The sequence below is a fragment of the Leucopleurus acutus genome (genome assembly GCF_964270905.1).
Source record: "Leucopleurus acutus genome assembly, chromosome: 1".
Lineage (NCBI taxonomy): Eukaryota > Metazoa > Chordata > Mammalia > Artiodactyla > Delphinidae > Leucopleurus > Leucopleurus acutus.
Window position 1 is genome coordinate 187,069,722 of NC_139142.1, and position 22,607 is coordinate 187,092,328.

The following is a 22,607-nucleotide window of genomic DNA, read 5'->3' on the forward strand; positions in this document are numbered from 1 at the left end:
ATGGTTCCAGTGGATAAATGCGAATCACAGCTTCTTCCATTATGTTAAGGACTCCGGGCAGGGATAGGGGAGGAAGAGCATGATATGTTTCGTGGAACATCTGTGCTTGTTCTCCTGTGCTTTGAAAGTAGACGTGCAGATGCATTTTTCCCATTGTGTGACCGGGACTGAAATGCATGAAATTACTATAGACAGATTTTTTCTTTCAGAGCATTAAAAGAATTTGCAGTTCTGTTCCCTGACAACATTTGGATGGCAAAACAGTGTGTCTTCAGAGCACAAAACATTTCCCCCTTCCTCACCTTGGTTACCCACCTCCATCCATGCAGTTTCCAAGTTTCCAGCCCTTTTCCTGCCACGGGCTGGCCTCTGCTCAGTCCGAAACTATAGAACATCCATTGTGAATGGTAATTACAGATGATTCTTTTAGAGAGTAATTCTTTGAAAATGCATTATTTCAAGCGCTTTTCCACCTCCTTTATAAGTCATCTTCAAAAAACAAAAAAATCAGTATACACTTCCTGACTGAATGGTAAGCTTCCAAACAGGGAAAATGTACTTGACCAAATATATTAAATCATGAAGTTCATCTCATCTGTTCTCAGGAATGATTGGCATCCCTTCAGAGACCCACTGTTTACACACAATTTCTGACAACCAACTGTACCTAGGCAGCCTGTTCTTTGTCTTCTCCCTTGTCTCCGGGGCAGTGTTTGTTATAATTTCTGGTGGGTGACCGACTTTAATCTCAGTAATCCCGTCAGCTCCTTGCAGGATTTTTAACGCCAAGTAGAGGGGTTTTCTTGGACACCTGCACGTCCAGATTCCCCATCAACACATGAAACTCTCATTAACCTGAGAGGCCCGTGTAGATCCCTGAGAAATACATGGAAAGTCAGTGTAAAAGGATGCTGTCAAAGTTTATAGGCCAAGAGCCTGATTTAGACCATTGCCCCCATCTGCAAGTCTTTAGTTTCTAGAAACTCATCCTTCTGTTTGTTTTTGAAACCAAGCTTTTAGAAGGAGGGAGAAAAATTAAAGGCGTGACTTACTGCAAAACTAATAATAAACAAGCCATTTTGTTGGTGCTGAAATAGACAGATGCTGTCTGAGTACAGATGTGTGTTGATCTTGAGTCATTTAGAAATCTCCCCAGTACTGCAGATAATAAAACTTTATGGGGAGCATAGAACAACAGCTTTTGAAACAGAAATAGACCTCACCTGTACCTGTTTAATATTTTCTTGGTCTTTCAGGTTTAAAAATCTCTTTAAACTGCTGATAGATGGAAAGATGTATGTGTCCATAACTGAGGTTCTTGCACCTTGGAAAGGTGTTATGTTGCCTGGCCTCAATGCAGAATTAGTATTACTGCTTCTCCTACTGGGCTGCTTCTCAGAGACCACGAGACAAACACAAAGATCACAAAAGGCCTGAAACTGCACTCAATTCCCAGCCACACAAAGCTACAATTCCAACATCGTATGAGGATCATATGTTAATTAGGTGAAAACTTGGAGACCTATAGTCAGACGGTGAAATATTGATGTTGCTAATTTTTCAAAAATACAGAAGTGGTCTGAGAAAAGTCTAAGATACCAGATACAGCCAGTCCATAAATATCCTGTGGACGTCAGGATCCCAAATAAGTTGACGCTAAAACAAAAAGATTGAGAAGAGGTTGGAGAGCATGATAGATACGGCGAAAAAGTGATTTAAGACTTGCTGCCCTTTGAGGTAACTTCTGGGAGGAGGGACGCTTCGTAAGTTAGTGAGAGGTCTTTTGAGAAATAAATAAAAAAGAATCCTTCACGTGGCGTGGACCTGGCCAACAAAACTCATCATCCAGCAGACCTTCCCTGTAAGTGGGGAACTTTTCGAAGGACTGGAAATTTTGAGTAGTTTTAATATTTGCAGTTTAAACACCAAGATAAGAATAGTCATCTTCCTCAATTAAGAGTACAAGTTTGGGGCTTCCCTGGTGGCGCAGTGGTTGAGAGTCCGCCTGCCGATGCAGGGGACACGGGTTCGTGCCCCGGTCCGGGAGGATCCCACATGCCGCGGAGCGGCTGGGCCGTGAGCCATGGCCGCCGAGCTTGCACGTCCGGAGCCTGTGCTCCGCAACGGGAGAGGCCACAGCAGTGAGAGGCCCGCGTACCGCAAAAAAATAAAAATAAAAAAAAGGGTACAAGTTTGTTGCTCAAATGCTAACATTGGCTTAACAATGGGTAGCTGGCTCTATCTGGAAAAAAGGAGTTTCAGGTCTTGCCAGCAACGCTGAACTGACAGAGTGTTGAATTTAAACTCGGCAAATGTGTATTGAGCGTTTGCTAAGGATGAGATGCTGCAGGTCGGGCTAGGTGAATTCAAAGTTAAAGAGGCCTCTGTCCCTCTTTCAAACAAGTTACAACAATCTAGCTACTACAGGCAAAACCACACACACACACACACACACACACACACACACACACACTCCAATTACCCAAATGACTAAGGGAAAAAATATTAGGATCACATTCTTATGTTTAATGTGTGTACCAATGCATCATTATGACTCTCATAAAACCAGGAAAAATAACTAAATGGGCTATGCATTGGTATTTTTGTTGGAGAGAAGAGGAGACCACGGCTTGGAATGGCTAATTAGTTTGCTAAACATACTCCAGGTCGTTCTTTAATATCAAAGCCACAGAGGTGCTCCTGGGGCCTGTGCTTTTCTGCCACCGTGTGCTGCCTGCATCACCCAAGTATTTTTCCCTGTAGCCCTAGAGTTCATTGAGGATATTTAATGCAGCCAGTTCCCTCTATATTGAGATTTATCGTTTACTCGACTTTTTCCCTCACTGACGAGAGGGCAGGAATCTGGTAACCTTCCCTCTCTTGCACCCAAGTATCTAGCACTTATTTGTGTGATAAAAGAAGACTCTCCAGCCACCAGCTTCCCTCCACAGTGCAAGGGATATTAGACACGGAAATACCCACCACCGGAAGCTCATGATCTCAACTCATGGCCCTCTCTTTAATTGTTTGAGGAGCAAACAGTGTGATTTCGACAGCAGTGTGTACTCCTCAAGAAAACACACAGTTTTGATGCCATTTCATTGAGATGTTTTCTTTCAAACGTAGATGTAAATGGAGGGTAGGGCTGGACAGTGTGCCCTGAGACTCAGGAGAGAGATATCTGGCTCATGCAGACTGAGGGTTAGGTCTTATTCCCAGGAATGCTTGGATTCCCAGAGGCAGTGAAAGCACACATTTTAGCAGAATTAGCTCAGCAGTGCAGTGCATGGTCATGAGCTGAAAGTTTAATTACAAATAAGATTGCATGGTCTCTCTGTCACCAGCCCAGCACTTCCTGGCCTGGACCCATGGATCCCACGAAGGCCTCTGCAAAGGAGGATGTGTGTTGGGGGCTAGGGGTGGGGAGGACACTTTTCCCTGCTCTCTAAAGGACTTTTGCCAAGAGATACTAGACAGAAGGAGAATGTTCATCGTATCAGATATTTTGAAATGCAGGAAATTGGCTGGGATTTTTTTTCCTGTTCCTTCTGCCTTTAACTCATCAACCCTGACCCCTTCCACAGCCAAAATCTTATCCTATCCTATGAGGTCCAGTTTGAATGATTCAAATGACCTCTTTTCCATAAAGCCTGAACTTTCCCCTTGTGCATGTAATCGTCTTCTGGACCTCACAGCGCCTCATCTGTGGGCACGGTGGCCCTTCTTCTTTTCAGTCTGGTATTATCATTTTTCTCTGCATAGGCCTGCTTCCTTCCCGAGCCTGGCATACCATATATATCTATTGAATTTAATGGATTAAATGGTTTTATCTGAACCCTTGGCATCCTTCGGTTTACTTTAATTTCACACTTTGTTTAAGCGTCTACAATGCGTGAAGCACCATTATTGGGCTTTAAGACACATCCGTGTGGGCATGCACCCCGGCTCCGTGTATCAGCTTATAGTTTGCCCGAAATGTTTGTAACCATAAAAGCAAGAATAATAAATGCTTTATCTGCATGATACAGTCCTACTGAAATTATGTGTGGGGGTCATAAATTCTTCTGTTACGTTTTAAAATGGTTGTCATCCAGACCACCCTTTAGTCATTCTTCCATTACTGCGCCCCCTTTGTTTTAGCAGAGACAGACATCAGAAGCAGAGATCCGTTCACACAGTCTGCTTGATCTCACAGGATGTTGATCAATGCGGAGCAATTCCTACCCATTAAGCCTTCTAACTAGGAGAATCATGAGTATTACAATAAACAGTTAATGGATGGAACCAAGAGTTACAGCAGAAGAGCCTAAGCCAGCCTGTGTCCTCCATGCAGGAGATGCTTGCTAAATCTTTGCTGACTGAATCTTCTAGCAAGAGCCCATGGTACAAGGGTCCTATAGGCATTTGACTAGCTCTACATCATGTTTATGCATATCTGAGGCTGGTTACAATTTTTTTTAAAACTGTAGCATATTTATTTTTCTTTCTTAAGACATTTCCACTATGCGATTTTTACTACAGAGTTTGTAGGTTAAATTCTTAACCAGGTTTCTAGGGATTACCTTTGTTCTGTTCTGAGTACTTATCCTCTTTCCAGATCAAAGTATTAGGCTCAGGTTTTCAATTTAGTGTAACTTACAAATAAGTATTCAAAAAATGTTAATAAAAATATTAAGTCCCTGAATCTTCTACCGCCCAGTAAGAACTCCTAAGTATCTAAGTTGGAAGAGGGGACCATCTAAGTGTCATCCTCCTGACTGAGCTGTTAAAGTTTCTGAGGTCCCCATCTGCAAGTGAACATGGTGTTGAAGTAATGAAACTTCTTCATTTTAAAGAAAAACAGAGTTTTCAGGTTGGCGTATGTCTTAAAAATGTACAACAATCTTTGCCAAAGCCTAGGCATTCGGTCAGCCTTTCTCTTTAACTCTACATAGAACTTTCCAATTGTCTTTGATGCTGATTACTTGTATCGCAGAGTCTATAGGAACCCCCCTCATACGATCTCATTTTCTCCTCCTTTGTTATCAGAATACATTGTGTCCTGGTGTCCAGATTTTACAGGTTTATTGAGTAAGAGAGGAACTCAAATGGAATATTTGTTTTCTCTGAACACAATTATATCTGTTCTAGAAAATATAGAAGGGAAAAAGAGGCCCTCAGATTTTGCATGGAATGTGTGAAGACCCCTCCCATATTTCTCTTAAATTGATGTCATCAGTGAAGCTGAGCGTTTTCCGGTGGGTGTCACAGTCCTGTTGCCCTGCCCTCAAAGGTCTTTGAAATGCTGCATCAGACACCCTGAGGAGATGTGGACCCGCCGTGCTCTCCTCCCAGAACAGTGTCCTCCTCTTCAAGTTGCATCTTCGTGGTTTCCACGTGGGAGTGATTTGGGTAGCTGGGTTCTGGAAATGTCTCTAGTTGAGATGCTGGTATTAACCTGCAGTACGGAGTCCCTTTCCTTTCCTCCTGCCGATGCCACTTGCCCGTTCTAACAACTTCAAGAGATCTTACTCTTCAGAAAGAACCACATGGCACTCCAGTTCCAAGAACATATCAGAATTAAATATTTCTTCTTTAATTTGTTGCTCCTGGTTTATGCCAAAAAATATTAATGTGAGAATGAAAGTATATGCCAACATCCAAAGGCAGCGGAGCCCCACAGCATAATCTCCTTTATCAGCCAAAGGAGACAGAGGTCAGCCCTTGTTTGAGGACTTCATTTGTCTTGTGCTTTCCTTGTTGTTCTTTTGCGCGAAGTACAGTGGCATCAGGGAAGCCAGGCTTTGCGCTGCATCTGGGCTGCACAGCCTTATCTAGTGTTATTCTAGCTGGTTGACTCAAGTCTTCGGAAAGGAAAATTCATCAGTTCATTCACTTGGGATTGTTTTACTATCAGCACAGGCTTTGTTGCAACCAGTAGTTTGCTTCCACCCAGGAAAATGCTTTCCTTTATGGAAAAAAAAAAATTAATTCAAGCAATTAAGACGAGAAGAGAAAATTGGTGAGGTTCTCCCTGCACTGCACTTTTCTTGCTCTTGGATATTTGTATTTACCAGAATTTTTAAATCTTGTCTCATTATCTTTTGCTAAAAATGATCTGTCACCATTGTCTTGTTTTTCAACAGCATGAGTGACTCATTTGCAAAATTTGGCTTTCCAGTAGTCAATGTAAACGTTAAACGGAGTCAAAGTAATCATAAATGGTTTCATATTCTTGATAATTATACAAATATGTAATTTCCAGAAAGAATAACTCTAAGATTTAATTTTTTGTTCACTAAGAAATTCTAAATTACCTTTTGATAATTGTGCTTTTTAAGATAGGAATTGAGGAAGAGCATGGGTGTAGTGGCATATACATGGGCCACCAGTCTGATCTGGGGTAAGTCCTGGCTTAATCACTGACAAGTTACGTGACTCTGAGCAAGGTTCACACATCACTTTGTTCCTCAGTTCCTTGTATGATTGTTAAGAGTTGAAAAGATAATGTATATAAATTTAGCCCTTAATAAAATGTCTGACACATAGGGGTTGCCTTATGAATTTTCTATATATAACAGTAATTTTAGCCATCCGTGTTTTTTTCTATGTAATACAGTAATCATGAAAAATACATAAAGAGAGAATTATGTCACCAACTATAAAATGGTGGTATTCCTACTGGCAACTATAAAAAGTCCAAGATCCTAAGTCAAGGAACATGATGATCAGGTGCTGTGAATTAAGCCCCCAGATCCTGGAACAGCACCGATGTTCAGATGCTTAGGCGTTATCAGAAAGCACGTGTGTTATCTAAGGAAATGAGACAATTGCTTAAAAATATTTTCTTTAGCTTGTAGTGTCTAGTGATGAATTAAACAGCTCTTTGAGTCATCAGAGATGCTCTAAAAAGAATCGGACACACTCCACCTCCCCCCACCAAGAAAGTATTTTTCCTGTTTTTAATCAGACTCCAGTTCTTTGTCCTTTATTTTTTCAGGCTCTTGTACTGACCTGTCTTGGGAATGTTAAAAGCCTGGAAACACTCCCTTGTCAATGCTCGCTCCATGGGCAGTGTTTTATTGAGCAAGACAGATTTTTCATTTTAGAAAGGAGACTTTGCACATTACGAGGTTACCAATAGCTAGTTGTGTATTATTATAGGAAGCGATGATGTCTGTTTCATGGCTGGGAGGCTGCATGCTGGTGTTTAACCAGCAGTTTGCAGAGGTTTGCTTCATGATGTACTGCACGATGCTAAAACGTGCCCTTTGTCCTCAAGTGATTCCCAGTAAAATGTGTATCTCTCCTGGCTTCTGTTTATCTGGGGATTGTGTTTCCTGTCATTACTAAGACAATGCCATGGCCATAAAGTGCATGTAGGTTAATACCTGTAGACATCTTACAACGAAGAGGGAGTTGGAGGTGGACAGTTCACCCCACAGGAGCTGTAGGACACCATCCCCTGCCCCCCAGAAGGGGATGAAGACAGCTGTTTTCTTCTACTGGTGTGCCTCTCCCCACCCGGGATGAAAGTTGCGCTTTCCTCCTCTGTGCCTGATGTCCAGCTATGTCTTCTCTTTGTGTGGGGAGCACAGTGAAGAAAAGATGTAGGTAGACGTTCTACCAGCAGTGTTAGGCTTTTATATTTATATTGGAAACAGGATGTCGTATGGGGTCACTTCTGCTAACAGTGATAAGCTAACTCAGAGTGGCCACTTGAACTCAAAAGGAGTTTGGTAAACTTCCGTCAAATTGCCTACAGACCATCAGATAAGTACCAGATGTTTATGTTTGTCACACACACGGAGTGAAACGTTCCACAGTTTCAGTGAATGCAGTTGACGTTCAGCTCTGTGCTACCCGCCCACCCCCACCCCCCACCGCATCCTCCCACCCCATCGCCATCACCCTTAATGTTAAACAGAAAGTACATCAAACTCAGATGTGAAATCACACCCATCTTCCAATTAAAAATAAAGCAGCTGTGAAATAACGAATGACATTCTTTCAAAATAAGAAAATAGTGATGGGAGCAGAGCTGATTGGATTTAGGGAAAGCATGTGGCCTCTACCGCTGCAGAGCACAGGCTCCGGACGCGCAGGCTCAGCGGCCATGGCTCACGGGCCCAGCCGCTCCGCGGCATGTGGGATCTTCCCGAACCGGGGCACGAACCCGCGTCCCCTGCATCGGCAGGCAGACTCTCAACCACTGCACCACCAGCGAAGCCCCATGTGTGTCTGAGTTTTTAGGAGAAGAAGGGAAATATTGTTTAGGATGATGAACCCTCCAAAACACAGAGGGCTGCCATTATGTAGAACTGCTCGGGGTTGTGTCTTTGTCTCTCCAGCTGCCTGTCTTGGGTCGCCAATCTTGTCTACTGGATGTGAGGTTGGTGAGAGCTCATCAGATTCAGAAAGCTAACCCACTGAGAGGATGGCCGGATTTTGAATGGTGGTCGTGACAACTGATTCTTTTGGCCTCCGAATGAGCAGAGCACAGTAGTCTTTAGAGATCAATCCATTTCTTGACAAATAGTGTCTCTAGCGGTGAGGGAAACATGGTAGGTTGTCTAGTGATGTTATTTCATTCATTCATTTCCTCCCCATTGCCTCTGCCCTTCCTGTTCCCCCTTCTCCCTAGAACAGCCTTTCCCTTTTTATCCACTTGTGAGCTCCTTCTGTGCATCTTTCAGTGGGTGTCTTAGACATCAAAGTCAGCTGTGAGATGTGTCCAATCCCCCTACCTCTCCTTCCCCCGTGCATTGCCCCATCCTGTAATCTTGTGTTTGTGTCTCCCATTCTTGCTGCTCTTTGTATCCTCACCACTTAATACAGAACTTAGTGGAAAGGCAGTACTAAGTGTCCACTGGATGAATGTCAGTCAAGGTGAGTAGAAGTGTTCACAGGCGGCCGACTGATTAAATAGATGACGCTACGGTCAGGCCATAGAATACCATGCAGCCATTGAAATTGATGATGTAGAAAAATACTTTTGGCATGGAAATATATCCATAAAACTAAACGAAAAGCAGGATATCGAACATAGAGGTAATACGACCTCATTTTTACAATAACAAAACATACACATGATGGTTACATATATTTTGCATAAGGAAATAGAACTCTGGAAGGCTATTATCAGCCTTTATTTCCTATTGGTGGTCTTATGAAGATTTTAATTTCTCCTTTAATCTTTTCTGCATCTTACGAATTTTCAATAGACATCTATCACTTTTCTATATAGAAAAGCAGATATTCCTTAAAAGAAATCGTAAAAGTCTGGATGGAAGTAGAGGAAAAACACAATATGATGAATTGACAGATGGAGACCTGAGCTTTGCACTAAACATCTTGGAGTCAGAAGTGCCTTATTCTGCCCATCAGACCAAAAAGAGGAAATAGTCATTTGCAGTCAAAACAAAGAGGAAAATGTTCTTTTAAGTTGACAAAACTTTACATGTGAAGGCACAAAGACAGAAAAGGCATATCTTGTGTTAGGAAGAATAAATACTTTATGCGGCTGGAAGATACAGTTGGAGGGAGGTAGATGCAGCAGGTGAGACTAAAACAGCAGGTAGATCGAGGCCAATGTCATGATTAGCAGAGATGGCTTCAGCCCTGGGAAAGGTATAAACACCCAGGTGTCAAGTCCCTCTGGGTCTCCTGACAGATACCTGTGGTGTGAGCAGTTGTGCTTCTGAGGCTGAGAGTTATCTATCTCCTCCCAAACTCTCTCAGGCGCTGAGGGTCTCTGTTAGGGCATTCCACAAATGTCCCCAGGGAGGAAGGACTTAAAAGAACCTCTGCGGTGTTGCCAGTGAGCGTCTCCACGGTGCTGGTCTGTGTCTTGGTAGAGTTCTGGGTACCATTCAGTTTTCTGTATTGTTTTTCTTTGCGGTACATGGGCCTCTCACTGTTGTGGCCTCTCCTGTTGCGGAGCACAGGCTCCAGACGCGCAGGCTCAGCGGCCATGGCTCATGGGCCCAGCCGCTCCGCGGCATGTGGGATCTTCCCGGACCGGGATACGAACCCTCGTCCCCTGCATCAGCAGGCGGACTCTCAACCACTGTGCCACCAGGGAAGCCCGCCATTCACTTTTAATTGCAGTCGTTCAAGTCCCAGTCCTAATCATTTGGTGAGGTTGTCATTCATCCTTTCTAAACCCAGTGGTAGTAATGTTAGGAAGAAAAATGAAATGAAATTTCAGGTATCCCAGCACAGTGAGCAAGAGAGTCTGCAGAGTTTTAAAAGCACAACAGGAAACCTTATGCAATTACAAGGGGAGGTTGTGAATGCATTTCATTGCTGTTGAGAAAGGAAAATACCTTTTCTTCTTTACGAGTGATTCATACGTATGCTTTGGGGCCTTTCAGTCTGGGACTTTCATGTGTTTTCATGTCGTTTCATGTGTTGGCACCCGGTTAATTTCAGTCAATGGCTCCTTCCTTTCAAGTCAGTTGTTTCTAGTGCCTAGGATTCTTCTAGTTGACCACCAGTTAACTTCTTTCTTACCTAGTAACTAAATCTTACCCTGAGAACAAAATTTTAAAAATAGGAGAAGTACAGCCAGGGAATGAAGTTCTAGAGTTATTTCCAGTCAGCCTAAGCTGCATACACACTCATGGGAATTTAAGCATTTCCAAACTGAAGAGCCATTTGTAGGTTTGACAGCAAGAGTTTATTTGCACAGCTCTACTTCATGCCCCCTTGGATGTCAAGGTTTTAAGGACCCTTCAGGTTGAAAGTGGATTCGGTATTAGGCATGAGGGCATGACTCAGTGGACAGTCAGCAAAGCACTAAGTGTCTGAGAGCATCTGAAAACAGTTGAAAAAGTTCCGTGCAGCCATGTCTAGAGTACCCATTAACTTTCAAGTTGTAGCATTAGGAAATCAGAATTTTTGCAGCAACCTGAAATCATCTGGTTATTTGTCCAGAATAGAGTTAGGTTTGGGCTTGCCAGATAACATCGAGAAAAGAACACCCAGTTAAATTTGAATTTCAAGTAAGCAATGAACCTGTTGTTAGTATGTCCCAAATATTGCATGGGACATACTTATACTAAAAACATTTGTTGTTTATCTGAAATTCAAATTTAACTGAATAGCTTGCATTTTTGTTGGCGAAATCTGGGAAATGTGGACTGCCTCCGTTTTTTGAAATTTGTACACAAATTCATACAAAGTACTAGTATTCACTTTTGGAATAAATGCAAATTCCAGTTAACAAGTATAGGCACTTGATAAAATACGTTGGACAAATACTTACTTGTTAAATTAAGATTTAGAACATCCACCATTATTATCTTAAAATATGTATTGCTATTAAAGGCTTGCTCTTTTTTCTTTTAAATCTGGTGAAAGCGTTTATAGCCTAGACTTTACATCTTAAAATTCAGGAAAATGAAATAAAGATTGTTTTACATTGAATGGTATCCCCTTCCTTTCTAGATGAAATCTCCTATTGTTGAATTGTGTTAAGTTCAAGTTGGCTTCTCTGTGGCAGGGACATTGCTGTTTTTCCTGGATGTAAGTCTTGGTTCAGTTTTGAAGGAATTGGCAACCTGTTGATTTAACTACTCCAAGGGCCTTCAGGAAAAAGCAATTCGTGGAAGACAATAGCCGTTCTTCACAAGGCAGGCTGTACATAAAATGGAAATTCTTTAGCTGTTCATGACCCATGGGCACTAGAGGGTTAATTGAAATATTGTTTTCAGAAAATTGGGTTGTCATCTAGCAACTGGAAAGCAGGATTCAGAAGTTGTGGTTGGGGGTGGTGGTGGTGTGCTTAGGGCTTTTGGGGGGTTTTGTTTTTTGGCTTTTGTCACCGTTTTCAGGGAAAACAGCCTCTTACTAGTGAATATAATATACGGTTGAAATACCTTGTTACTCTTAATCAGTTGTAACGTGCAATTACTTTTTGTGTCCTTTACAAAATTTGCCAAATATTTGTGCTTCATTTCTTGAAAATCTCTGTATTATACAGAAATCCAATAAATAGAGGACATAGCAGAGAAAAACAATTTTATAGGAATAATCAAATGTATTCATAAAAGGAAAATATTTCTAATATAGAGAAACTGGTAATGATTTTTGTTTTAAGATGATCTTGGTTATTAACAATGGGAATAAGGAAAGTTAAAGAAAAAATACCTATTTCACTTTTCTGAGAGCATGGAGTCCTAGGAAGTCGGAGAGGGAAGGGGTCTTCCGGGTTATCTGGTCCAACTCGTTCATTTTACAAATGAAGAACTAGAAGCCTAAAGATGAAGTGACTTGTCAGAGGCCCTATAGAGCAAACTCAAGGCAGAGCCGGTACTGGAACCTTGAGGGCCTGATCTCTGTCCTTCCCATTCACATCACAGGGCCATGGGAACAACTCAAGCCACTGCAGACCTCTGGGATGCAATCAGGGACCTCGGGCTTTGGTCACCCTCTGGTCATCACTACTGTGGTGCCCTCCAGGTGGCCCAGCCGTCAGGGGTGTGAGAAAGTCTAGTGAGGGATGAAGGTAAGGCCATTGCGCTGAGGAACATCTCCCCTGGAAACTCACCAGTGGAAGCTTGTCAAGTCCTAGCTGTTGTCCCACAGAGGCATCGTTCCTTCCCAGATTGATGCCTGGGAATCCTTCTGCCTCTCAAGCTGAACTACAGGGAGAGATACGGAAAAGGAAGAAATTTAGATGGATCAAAAATCCTAACTTTGCCCTCCTTCCCTCGACTCCATTCCAGATTATAAATCTATGGCCCATTTCTCAACCCGCAGTACACACAAGTGCTTTCAGAGTCAGGATCGTTCTGATCCACATTCTGTTTGGAAAGAGGTAGGATGCTGCAGAGGGATGGGAAGTGGGATCATGTTAGACTCAAGTTCTAGTCCAGGCCTCTCCGTATCCAGCATGTGAGCTTATCTTGTTTGTCTTGATTTTCTGTTTGTAAAATGACATCTATTAACGTGCTGTTTAGAAAGTATTGTGACTCTCTTAGAAAATACAGTAACACGATATTGAACCCAGTTTTCTCTTTTGTACCAAGGATCAAGCAATCTTGGTGGCAACGATGAGAAAGGTCTCTTTTTTGGCCATTGCAAACCTAGGGCAGCTGCCGTCTTATCATATTGGAGGCTTTCTTGGGGTTGTTGATGCCGATGGAATTAGGGTTTGTTGATCCCAGGTGGATGAAAACTACACCATGGTACCCACAGGAAAAGATGCTCCACATTCCGGACGTACAAGGATGGGCAACTGACAAGGCTGGTATTGTCTTGTAGGTAGACCTGGGCCTTCTGCGCTTTGTCACTGCTGTCGGGACACAGGGAGCTATTTCAAAGGAAACCAAGAAGAAATACTACGTCAAGACATACAGAATAGACATTAGCTCCAACGGGGAAGACTGGATCACCATAAAAGAAGGAAATAAACCTGTTGTAAGTTTCCCTTCCACCTCCCCCAGCAATCGGGTCTTTGAAGTGGATGATCAATTTTCGCTTGTTTGTTTGGGAGCTTGCTGTCTTGCCTGGTTTATTTTCGAATTGATTTAAAATGAAAAGTGCAATTAGAGGTTTAAATCTGACCAAGGGGTCTCATGTTCCCAGATCTAGAAGCCAAAAGGAAATTATATGGATGTTTCCAAGAAAAGTCAATACCGGCCAAATTAAGTCAAACTCAAGAATCACTTTAAACCTCCCTCGGGGACACAGATATGCACAGGATAAACACCGTCGTCTTAGAACCTCTGGAGTTGTTTTGTTTTGTCTTTCTGCCTGCGTTTCCTCATTTTCTTTCATAGATTGATCCTTTCTTCCTCTCTGTAATGGGCTGGTTTTGGAAGACTCCTTTTTATCTACCCTCTGTGGCTCACAAACTAATTTACAAGTGTGTTTGGCTGCTTCTGTGCGCATGAGCAGAACTACAGGTGTTCCCTCAGATCCCACGAGCCACACGCCACCTCCTCACTACTTTGCTGTCGAGGAGGCCGCACCATGCCCTGCGCCCCGGGCACTCTGCTCTGAATTATTTGGAACTGAGATGTTTTTCTCAGCCTGCTGTTTATTTGAAGTTGTGCTTGCTCTGATTTACTAATCAAAAGATTTTGGAGAACTCATGCTTGCTGTCTCCCCAAAATTAAAAGCTTGCCCTGGAGGCCGAGTGAAATGCACAGAATTGGTGAGGATAGTAGCAGAGATCCAGGTAACCTGGAATCCTGGGTTTGGGAAGAGACCAATTACCATGTCCTTGTCTCCATCTGGGGCATCCCTGGCCTTGATTTTCTCCTTCTGGGTCTGAAACTGAGAAAAGCCTCCTGGGTGTGAAGTGAGAGGCCTATACATACGCTTTGATTAGCTGCAAAGCCCTCGCTGTCCCTTAGGGCAGGCGGGAAGGCCGAAGACAGAGGGATGCAGCTGCTCTGTGAACAGACCAGCGCAAGGCCGCTGTCTAGCCCTAGCGGATGTGGAATAGAAAAACCCTCATAGTCATCATTGGTGGAGATCTAGTGAGTAAATTTTGACCCTGAGTGTAATGACTTATTCTTGTTTTGGAGTCGTTTTTTGAAGGCATGCTTTAGTTTCAAACAAACGAAAAAACACTAATGCCAAGGACACACCAACATACAGAAGAACCCGGAGAGAGTAGGGAGGGCTGACCCCAGCTTTCAGGCCATCTCTTTAATCAATGAGCACTGTCTCTCCAAGACACGGCTTCTCAGCCATGGTCCGCAGTTGTCCATGTGGCCCGGATATGGGTGTGGGGAGCACACAAGGGCCATAGGGGCATCCAACATGCACACAGCTCACTCCTGGTCCATGATCTGGGTCACCTTGGCACACAGAGGGCCTTCCAGAGTAGGAGGCAGAAAGAATAAAGGGTCAGCAAAGACCTGGCACGTGTCTGCACCCTTTCACTGAACCCGAATGAAATCCCCACATCCACCCGGAGTCCAGCTCTCGTTGCCCACCTGCCTTTCACTACTTTGGGGCCTTTCAGGCACACCCCCTGCCCTGCTTTCCTCAGAGAGAGTTGGCTTATGTACCTCAGCAACAGTGGCCTTCGACCACCAGCATTCCAGCAGCCCTCTTTCTGTTGGTGGCATGTGTGTCCTTACCTGGTTTTCAGCAAATATAAAATGCCTTCAGGGTGAACCAGACTGTGGTCCCTCCCTGAGGTGGATCCACTGGCCCTTGAAACACTGGTTTGGGAAGTTCTGCTCCTTCAGGCATGTCCCCATTATTCATCGTCACACAAAAATGCTTCCACACAGATTGTTTCCGAGAGAGATTTGCTGAAGTAAGACAGAAATCTAAAGGCTGCCACAGGCTGGGATAAATTCGATATTAAATCATCTCAGGAGAGGGATCCGGCTAACAGCCGACGTAGTAAAGCATTTGACCACCTCCCATGGAGCAGGCCTCATGGGCTAAATGGAGTAAGAACTCCAGGCTGACTCTCCTAAGCCCCTTCTCCCAGGGGAACGGTGGTCCTCCTCCTCCTCCTCCTCCTCCTCCTAGGACTCATCTGGGAAGGTGAGTGGGAGTCTCTGCACCTCTGATGGCCCAGGGATGCTCTAGCTACACAAGGCCTGTGACTGAGACATGGTGCTTTCACACAGCTGTCCCCACCCAGAGCTGGAGTAAAATCCAGGGGAGTGGAGGCTTTCAGTCCCATCTGAGACTGGTCGAGTGCCAGAGGGTTCCACGTGGCAGACAGTCCCCGTTCCTCAGAGATCTCACTGGAGGACACTGCCGTGGCGCCGTGCCCAGGCTGAGTGCCTCCGACAGACACTTGTGGGAAACCGTTTCGTGACTAGCAGTCATTACATCTGCAGTTACATGCCTCATCTTTCTTAGAATAAAATGACTCATTTTTGAAACTAGAAACAGAAGCCCTGGGAAAACGGATTCTCCATTACATATCATTTATAACTCAGTTTTGATTTTGACCACTAACACGTAATTTTACCAATAACTGAAAAAGATTAAAGTCTTTCATAAACGTCAGGGATAAGATCTTCCATCAAGAAATGAAGTTAAAAGGGAGGAAGCTCCCTGACCTCCTGCTGGACATAACCTAGAATTTTCAAAAAGTCAGACCCTACATTGAACTCAAAAAGCACTCCTTTGAGGGGTTCCTGGGAAAGTACAATAGTGAGAGTTCCCAAGAATTGTCTACAGTATTCTGTAAGTCCTTCTGATAATGTTAATAATTTTCCCCCTTTTTTAGATAATAGCATAGTATTCTATAACAAATGCTATCCTTATAATAGTACCTTTGGAGGCTCTGTCCTTTCAGAAAATTGAATAGATGATTAGGACAACATTCTATATTAGACACAATTCTTTCTGATTGCCATTATTTGGAAAAATAACATGACAAATTATTAACACTACCTCAACCACGGTAAACAGTGAGGAAATTGTAAATAATTTGACAAGCACTGGTGAAAACATATTTCTGGATTTGTTTTCAGACAATCCAAAATGTCTGCTATTAAAGGGCCCTTCCTTTTTCCATCTAGATCTTTCAGGGAAACACCAACCCCACAGATGTTGTGATTGGAGTTTTCCCCAAACCCCTGATAACTCGATTTGTCCGAATGAAACCTATGACTTGGGAAACTGGTATATCTATGAGATTTGAAGTCTATGGCTGCAAGATAACAGGTAAGATTGAAGATCACCTGGGTTTGATTTATGTAAGCTTTTAAATATTGGGAGAGTCATTTGGTGTAAATGGGGTTGGTCATTTTCATTTGATAGTTAAGAGCATACGCTTTGGATTTAGACAAAAGTGAGTTCAAAGCCTCCTTGTACTACGCGCTGGCTTATTTCTTTGGGCAGTTTATGACCTTTCAAAGCCTTAGTTATCTCACCTGGAAAACAGGGTTGTTGTGATAACGGATCAGCTAGTGGATACGAAGCATTTACACAGCCTGACGTGTGGTGGGTATTTACTAAGTGGTGCTTTTCCGCTAGACGGCAAGCTCCAGGAAGGCAGGTAAAGCTCCAAGAAGGCAGGTACCTTCCCCGTCATCCTCTGTCTCCTCGGTACTCGGCACACTGACTGCTACTTAGTAGATTTACAATAAATAACTGTTGCGTGAAATGTTCTTCACCTGCTTTGTCTTTTTACTTTTTCTTCTAATTTACATGTATATTTTTTAATTGAAACATAGTTGATTTACAATGTTATATTAGTTTGAGGTGTACATCATAGTGATTTGATATTTTTGTAGATTATACTCCATTTAAAGTTATTACAAAAGATTGGTTATATTCCTGTGCTATATATTATATCCCTGCATCTTACTTGTTTTTGTTTTGTTTTTTAAGTTTTTATTTTACACTGGAGTATATCCAGTTAACAATGTTGTGATAGTTTCAGCCAGAGCAACTCAACCATACATATACATGCATCCATTCTCCCCCAGACTCCCCTCCCATCCAGCCTGCCACTTAACAGTGAGGCGAGTTCCCTGTGCTATACAGTAGGTCCTTGTTGCTTATCCTTTTTAAATATAGCAGCGTGTACGTGTCAATCCCAAACTCCCTAACTTTCTCTTCCCTCCACCCTTCCCCGCCGGTAACCATAAGTTCATTCTCTAAGTCTGTGAGTCCGTTTCTGTTTTGTAAATACGTTCATTTGTATCATTTCTTTTTAGATCCTACCTATAAGCAATATCATACAATATTTCCCTTTCTCTGTCTGGCTTACCTGTCTTCGTAATTTTGAGGTCTAGAGGCGGCCTCCTCAGCTGTAGCTGTTCAGGAGGAGTTTAATTTACCAGAATTTCTCCTTTTGCTCACTTAACTGCCCTGACAACTTTCTCCTAGGTTTTGGCTCAACATATGTCTATCTTTTGTTGAATGAATATGCTAACATTAGAAATCAATTTGTCAGTATTTCTCGTTTTTGAGTTTGTTTCTTCTGACATTAAAAGAACTTTAAAAGTCTCTGTTAAATTTGGAACAAGTAGGTGGATTATATCCACTTGAGAGGCGAAGATGAGGTACTGGGCGATTAAGTGGCGAAAAAGATAGGCAGGTACCGAGCAGGGAGTAAAAGAAGGTCCTGTTATTCTCACTGTGTTTCTGTGGCGACCAGTACTGCTCTTACTTGTCCATTGATCTTCTTGTACAACCACTCTGTATTCTGAAGTAAGTAGCAGTCACATTAGAATTCCTTTCCATTTAAGTAAATACACTGCAAATTTTTCATTAAAAAAAAAAAGTACAGTGTAACCTCCATAGTAAGCCTAAAACTTCAAAGACAGAATCGGTAACTGATTCACCAAAAAGTAATTAAAAGTGAACAATGTTTAAAGATCTGAGAACTGGGACTTCCCTGGTGGTGCAGTGGTTAAGAATCCGCCTGCCAATGCAGGGGACAGGGGTTCGAGCCCTGGTCTGGGAAGATCCCATATCTAGCAGCTAGAGAAAGCCCGAGCACAGCAACGAAGACCCAACGCAGCCAAAAATAAATAAATAAATTTATTTTTTAAAAAATCTGCGAACTATCTTTCATATAACGTTAGTATACATATTAAGGGCGTTTAACTTCTCATTGCATGAATGCCAACACTATTGTTTTTATTTTTATCCTCTTAAGTATAATTATTTTTAGAGAAGGAAACTATTGACTTTTGAAGGAAAAAAAAAGATCACCTGGGCAGTTTTCCATGAAATTACAAGCAATTTGAAAAAGAGCTAATGAAGGAGGAAAAAAAAAAACATTTGTTTACAGTACAGTTCGTTTTGGAAAGTGAAAACTGACTTTTGATTTCTTCCCCAAATTTTATTTATTTCCATCCTAGAGACAGACTTGTTTATTGTTTTAGGATCTAAGCATTTAGAAAGTTCAAGTCCTTAGAGGCAGGAATTGGGTGGAGAAGGGCTTGGAGGGACAAAAGGGCTTTATTCCTTTTTTTTTTAATGTATTTTTTATTTATTTATTTTTGGCTGCGTTGGGTGTTCGTTGCTGTGCGCTGGCTTTCTCTAGCTGTGGCGAGCGGGGGCTGCTCTTCATTGTGGTGCACAGAATTCTCATTGCAGTGGCTTCTCTTGTTACGGAGCACAGGCTCTAGGCACACGGGCTTCAGTAGTTGCGGCACGCAGGCTCAGTAGTTGTGGCTCGCAGGCTCTAGAGCGCAGTCTCAGTAGTTGTAGCACACGGGCTTAGCTGCTCCGTGGCATGTGGGATCTTCCTGGACCAGGTGTCCCCTGCGTTGGCAGGCAGATTCTTAACCACTGCGCCACCAGGGGAGTCCCACCTTGGCTTTATTCTTGATCAGCAGTTGCATGAAAGTTCTAGGTCATTTTCAGAGCATTACAAATGTGAGAGACTACCCATAAATTCATAGAGACAAGGCCATCTGAGGGCAGGGTGGAAATTTCTGGTCCATTCCTCCCACCTAATTTCACGTCACTGTACCAGAAAAAAAGAAGTAAACTTCATAAAGACTCCAAATGCGTTAGTGTGAATTCTGAATTTCTGGCTCTCCTTTTAATTAAACAAAATCCTTGTTTAAGCCTGAACTGCCATTTCTCATTTTCACAAGGATTTTCCTGAAAGGTAATTCTAGGCGTATGAGTCTTTACAGGTAAACAAGGCAAATAATTTACTGGATTTTTAAAAATAGTTAAATGACCTAGTTATCTAAACAGAGGTCTAAAATACCATGTTTTGATATTTTCACACATATTCTATTTTACAGTTACTTTAAGTAGCTAATTTTTTTCAAATTGCATACTGCTGCTGTCTTAATCACGACCCCTAATATATTTTAGACACTTCCTAGTAAGATCTTTCTAGTAAGATCGCTACAACTGCCAAATAACTGATCAAAGCAGGTTTTGGGAGAGGCCAGTGTGTCATAACGATGGTCACACAGAAAGAAGGTGTGCAGACATATCCAGGCTTTGCTCTGGGCTGTCCATTTTGTGAATGAGTGACCATGGACAAGACCCTCAGTCCCTCTTATCTCCATCTCCTTGTCAGTTAGTAGATCTCCATCTCCTTGATTCAGCTGTAATGAAGATTTAAGTGAAAGGATTTTATAACGCTTGGCTTAGAGTAAATGCTCACTAAATGGTACCCAGTAAATTAAACAGTACATGGTACTCAATAAATTGAACCTAGAATAGGCCCCAGCGAACAGAGCCCCTAATGAGACAATGGTATCAGTGTTTTCTTCTTTTTTTTTTTTGTTTTTTGGGGCTTTTGTTTGTTTGTTTGTTTGTTTGCGGTACGCGGGCCTCTCACTGTTGTGGCCTCTCACGTTGTGGAGCACAGGCTCCGGACACGCAGGCTCAGCGGCCATGGCTCACGGACCTAGCCGCTCCGCGGCATGTGGGATCTTCCCGGACTGGGACATGAACCCGTGTCCCCTGCATCGGCAGGCGGACTCTCAACCACTGCGCCACCAGGGAAGCCCTCCGTGTTTTCTTCTTAATTACCAGAGTAGATAATTTTCATCTTTTAGAGGCCATGGTCCCCTCCGTGGAGACCAGTGAAAGAAATACAAGACTGCAGGTTCACTGGGGGTCTGGAAGATGCATGAAAGCAGGAGCCATGTTTATCTTCTTTTCCTTGCGTCCTGTGTGCCTGGAACAAAATACGTGCCCAATACACTTATTTTTTTAATGAATGAATGAACTGCAGTTTTATCCATTTCTTACGATAAACGAGTGACTGGATTGCAAAATTTTACCCTTTCCGCTTGAGTGGGCAAGCCCCAACTCAATCTGGATTTTTTTAAAAGAAACTGTTGAATTAAAAGTTACCATGAGAACACATCACTTGAATCCAAAGTCTCCAGAGCCCACAAGTTTTAAACCAATTTTTCCATTCAGAAATTATTTTTTAGAAATACAGCAATCCTGGAATAACCAGAGGATACAATGGTGGGTCACCATATAGAGAGATAAGGAAAACAAAATTGGAGCAAACCGTTCTACTTTGTAGGTAATTGACAAAGGAGCATTTTCATTATTTTGACAAGGTAGGCTTCATCATTTTGGCAAAGCTGGAAACTGGTGAAAATGCCCTTGCTGTCTGAGAACACACCACAAACGCTGTTGACTTTTTCGTTAACCAGAAGTTAATTAACTGCGGCTTCTGCACAGGTCAGCGTGTTCCTGTGTTGATCAGAGTTTGCAGGGATGATCTCAGGCCCTACAACATCCAGAGGTACCTTCTGAGTCATCGAGGGAAGATTAAATTATGCTCATTCAGCTTCACCCATCAAATGCAGTTATTACCTCTTCATTCCTTGAAAACTGGTTAACTATTTGGTTTACCGGTATATCTGTTTTCACATTAAAGCTCAGTTCAGAGATTCTACTGGAAAATAACATCAATGAAAATAACCACTGCCAGAGGGGAAAGGAGTTGCGGGGGTGGGTGGTTGAAAAGGGTGAAGGAAATTAAGAGGTACAAACCTCCAGGTGTAAAATGAATAAGCCACAGCGATGTAATGTACAGTGTAAGGAATATGGCTAATAATATGGTAAAAACTTTGTACGGGGACAGATGGTTACTGGACTTATGGTGATCGTTTCATAATATATGCAGATGTCAGATCACTATGTAGTCTACCTGAAATTAATGTAATGTTGTACATCAGCTATATTTCAATAAAAAAAGAAAAGAACCACCTAATTCCCCATCACAGAACTCATTTCTCCCTCCCATCTAGGATTGGTTTTAAGGTTTCTAAACAGGGTTGCCAAGTGAAATACAGAATGTCTAGTTCAATTTGATGCAGATAAATGCATAACTTTTTAGTATAAGTTAGGTCCCATGCAATATTGGGGACAAACTTATACTAAAAAATTATTTGCTGTTTATTTGAAATTCTGATTTAGTTTGGCAGCCTGTTTCTTGTGTTGTTGTTTTAGTTAGATTATTTGTTCGTTAAATCTAGCAACACTATTTCCAGAGGATCTGAGATGGAGCCAGGCTAATCAGGGCACATCTGAGCTAGCCTACCGTGGACGAACAGAGCTAGATCCTGGCAGCTTATGCAAACCTTGAATTGTTAGTGGAACCTTTCTCCTAATCGTGGCTAAAAGTGAGTCACTGGTTTTCAGTCAAAGGCAAATCAAGGTGCCTCTTCCTTGATCTTGGATGAGGCCGACTTGCAGAAGGAATGCCCTTCTGACTGCACGAGGGCCATGTTGGCAGGATGTGGGCTGGTATCACAAGGCTTGTGGATGCGAGGACTGTGCCCCAGCCAGCTCTGCACTAGAGAAGGGACATTCTTCCGGTAAAGGTTCTGCCCTCCTTACAATATTCAAGTTAATTGTGTTTTTCTCCAGGTGGTAACATCTGGTATATATTACCAGCTAAACATTTTCTTTGCTAAAGCTGGTTTTGAACCGGACAGGTGTGACCACAGTGACCGAAAATGTGACTTCTATTTTTAACACTATAACTTCCAGAGACCCTCAGTAAAATCTTTTTTGTCAATCTTTTTATAATCCCCATTGAATTTATTCTTGGTTTCCAGATCCCAGCCTGGAGCAAACACTGCGGCTGAATTACAGGAAAGGGTGCTTGGGGAAAATGACAACTGCCTTTTATTGTGTTAATAAGCTGATTCATTCAACAAATATTTGCAGAGTAAATACCAAGA

The 22,607-nt window shown here is 42.5% G+C and overlaps 1 protein-coding gene across 4 annotated transcripts in view; it reads left to right on the forward strand.

The window, feature by feature from the left end:
* NRP1 (neuropilin 1) overlaps positions 1-22,607 on the forward strand; it is a 138,048-nt gene that overhangs the window by 81,324 nt on the left and 34,117 nt on the right. For all 4 annotated transcript variants that reach the window (XM_082847578.1, XM_082847580.1, XM_082847581.1 and 1 more), the window contains exons 7-8: positions 13,249-13,404; positions 16,491-16,635. In XM_082847578.1, coding sequence (XP_082703704.1) covers positions 13,249-13,404; positions 16,491-16,635 — 301 coding nt within the window. The remainder of the gene's footprint in view (positions 1-13,248; positions 13,405-16,490; positions 16,636-22,607) is intronic.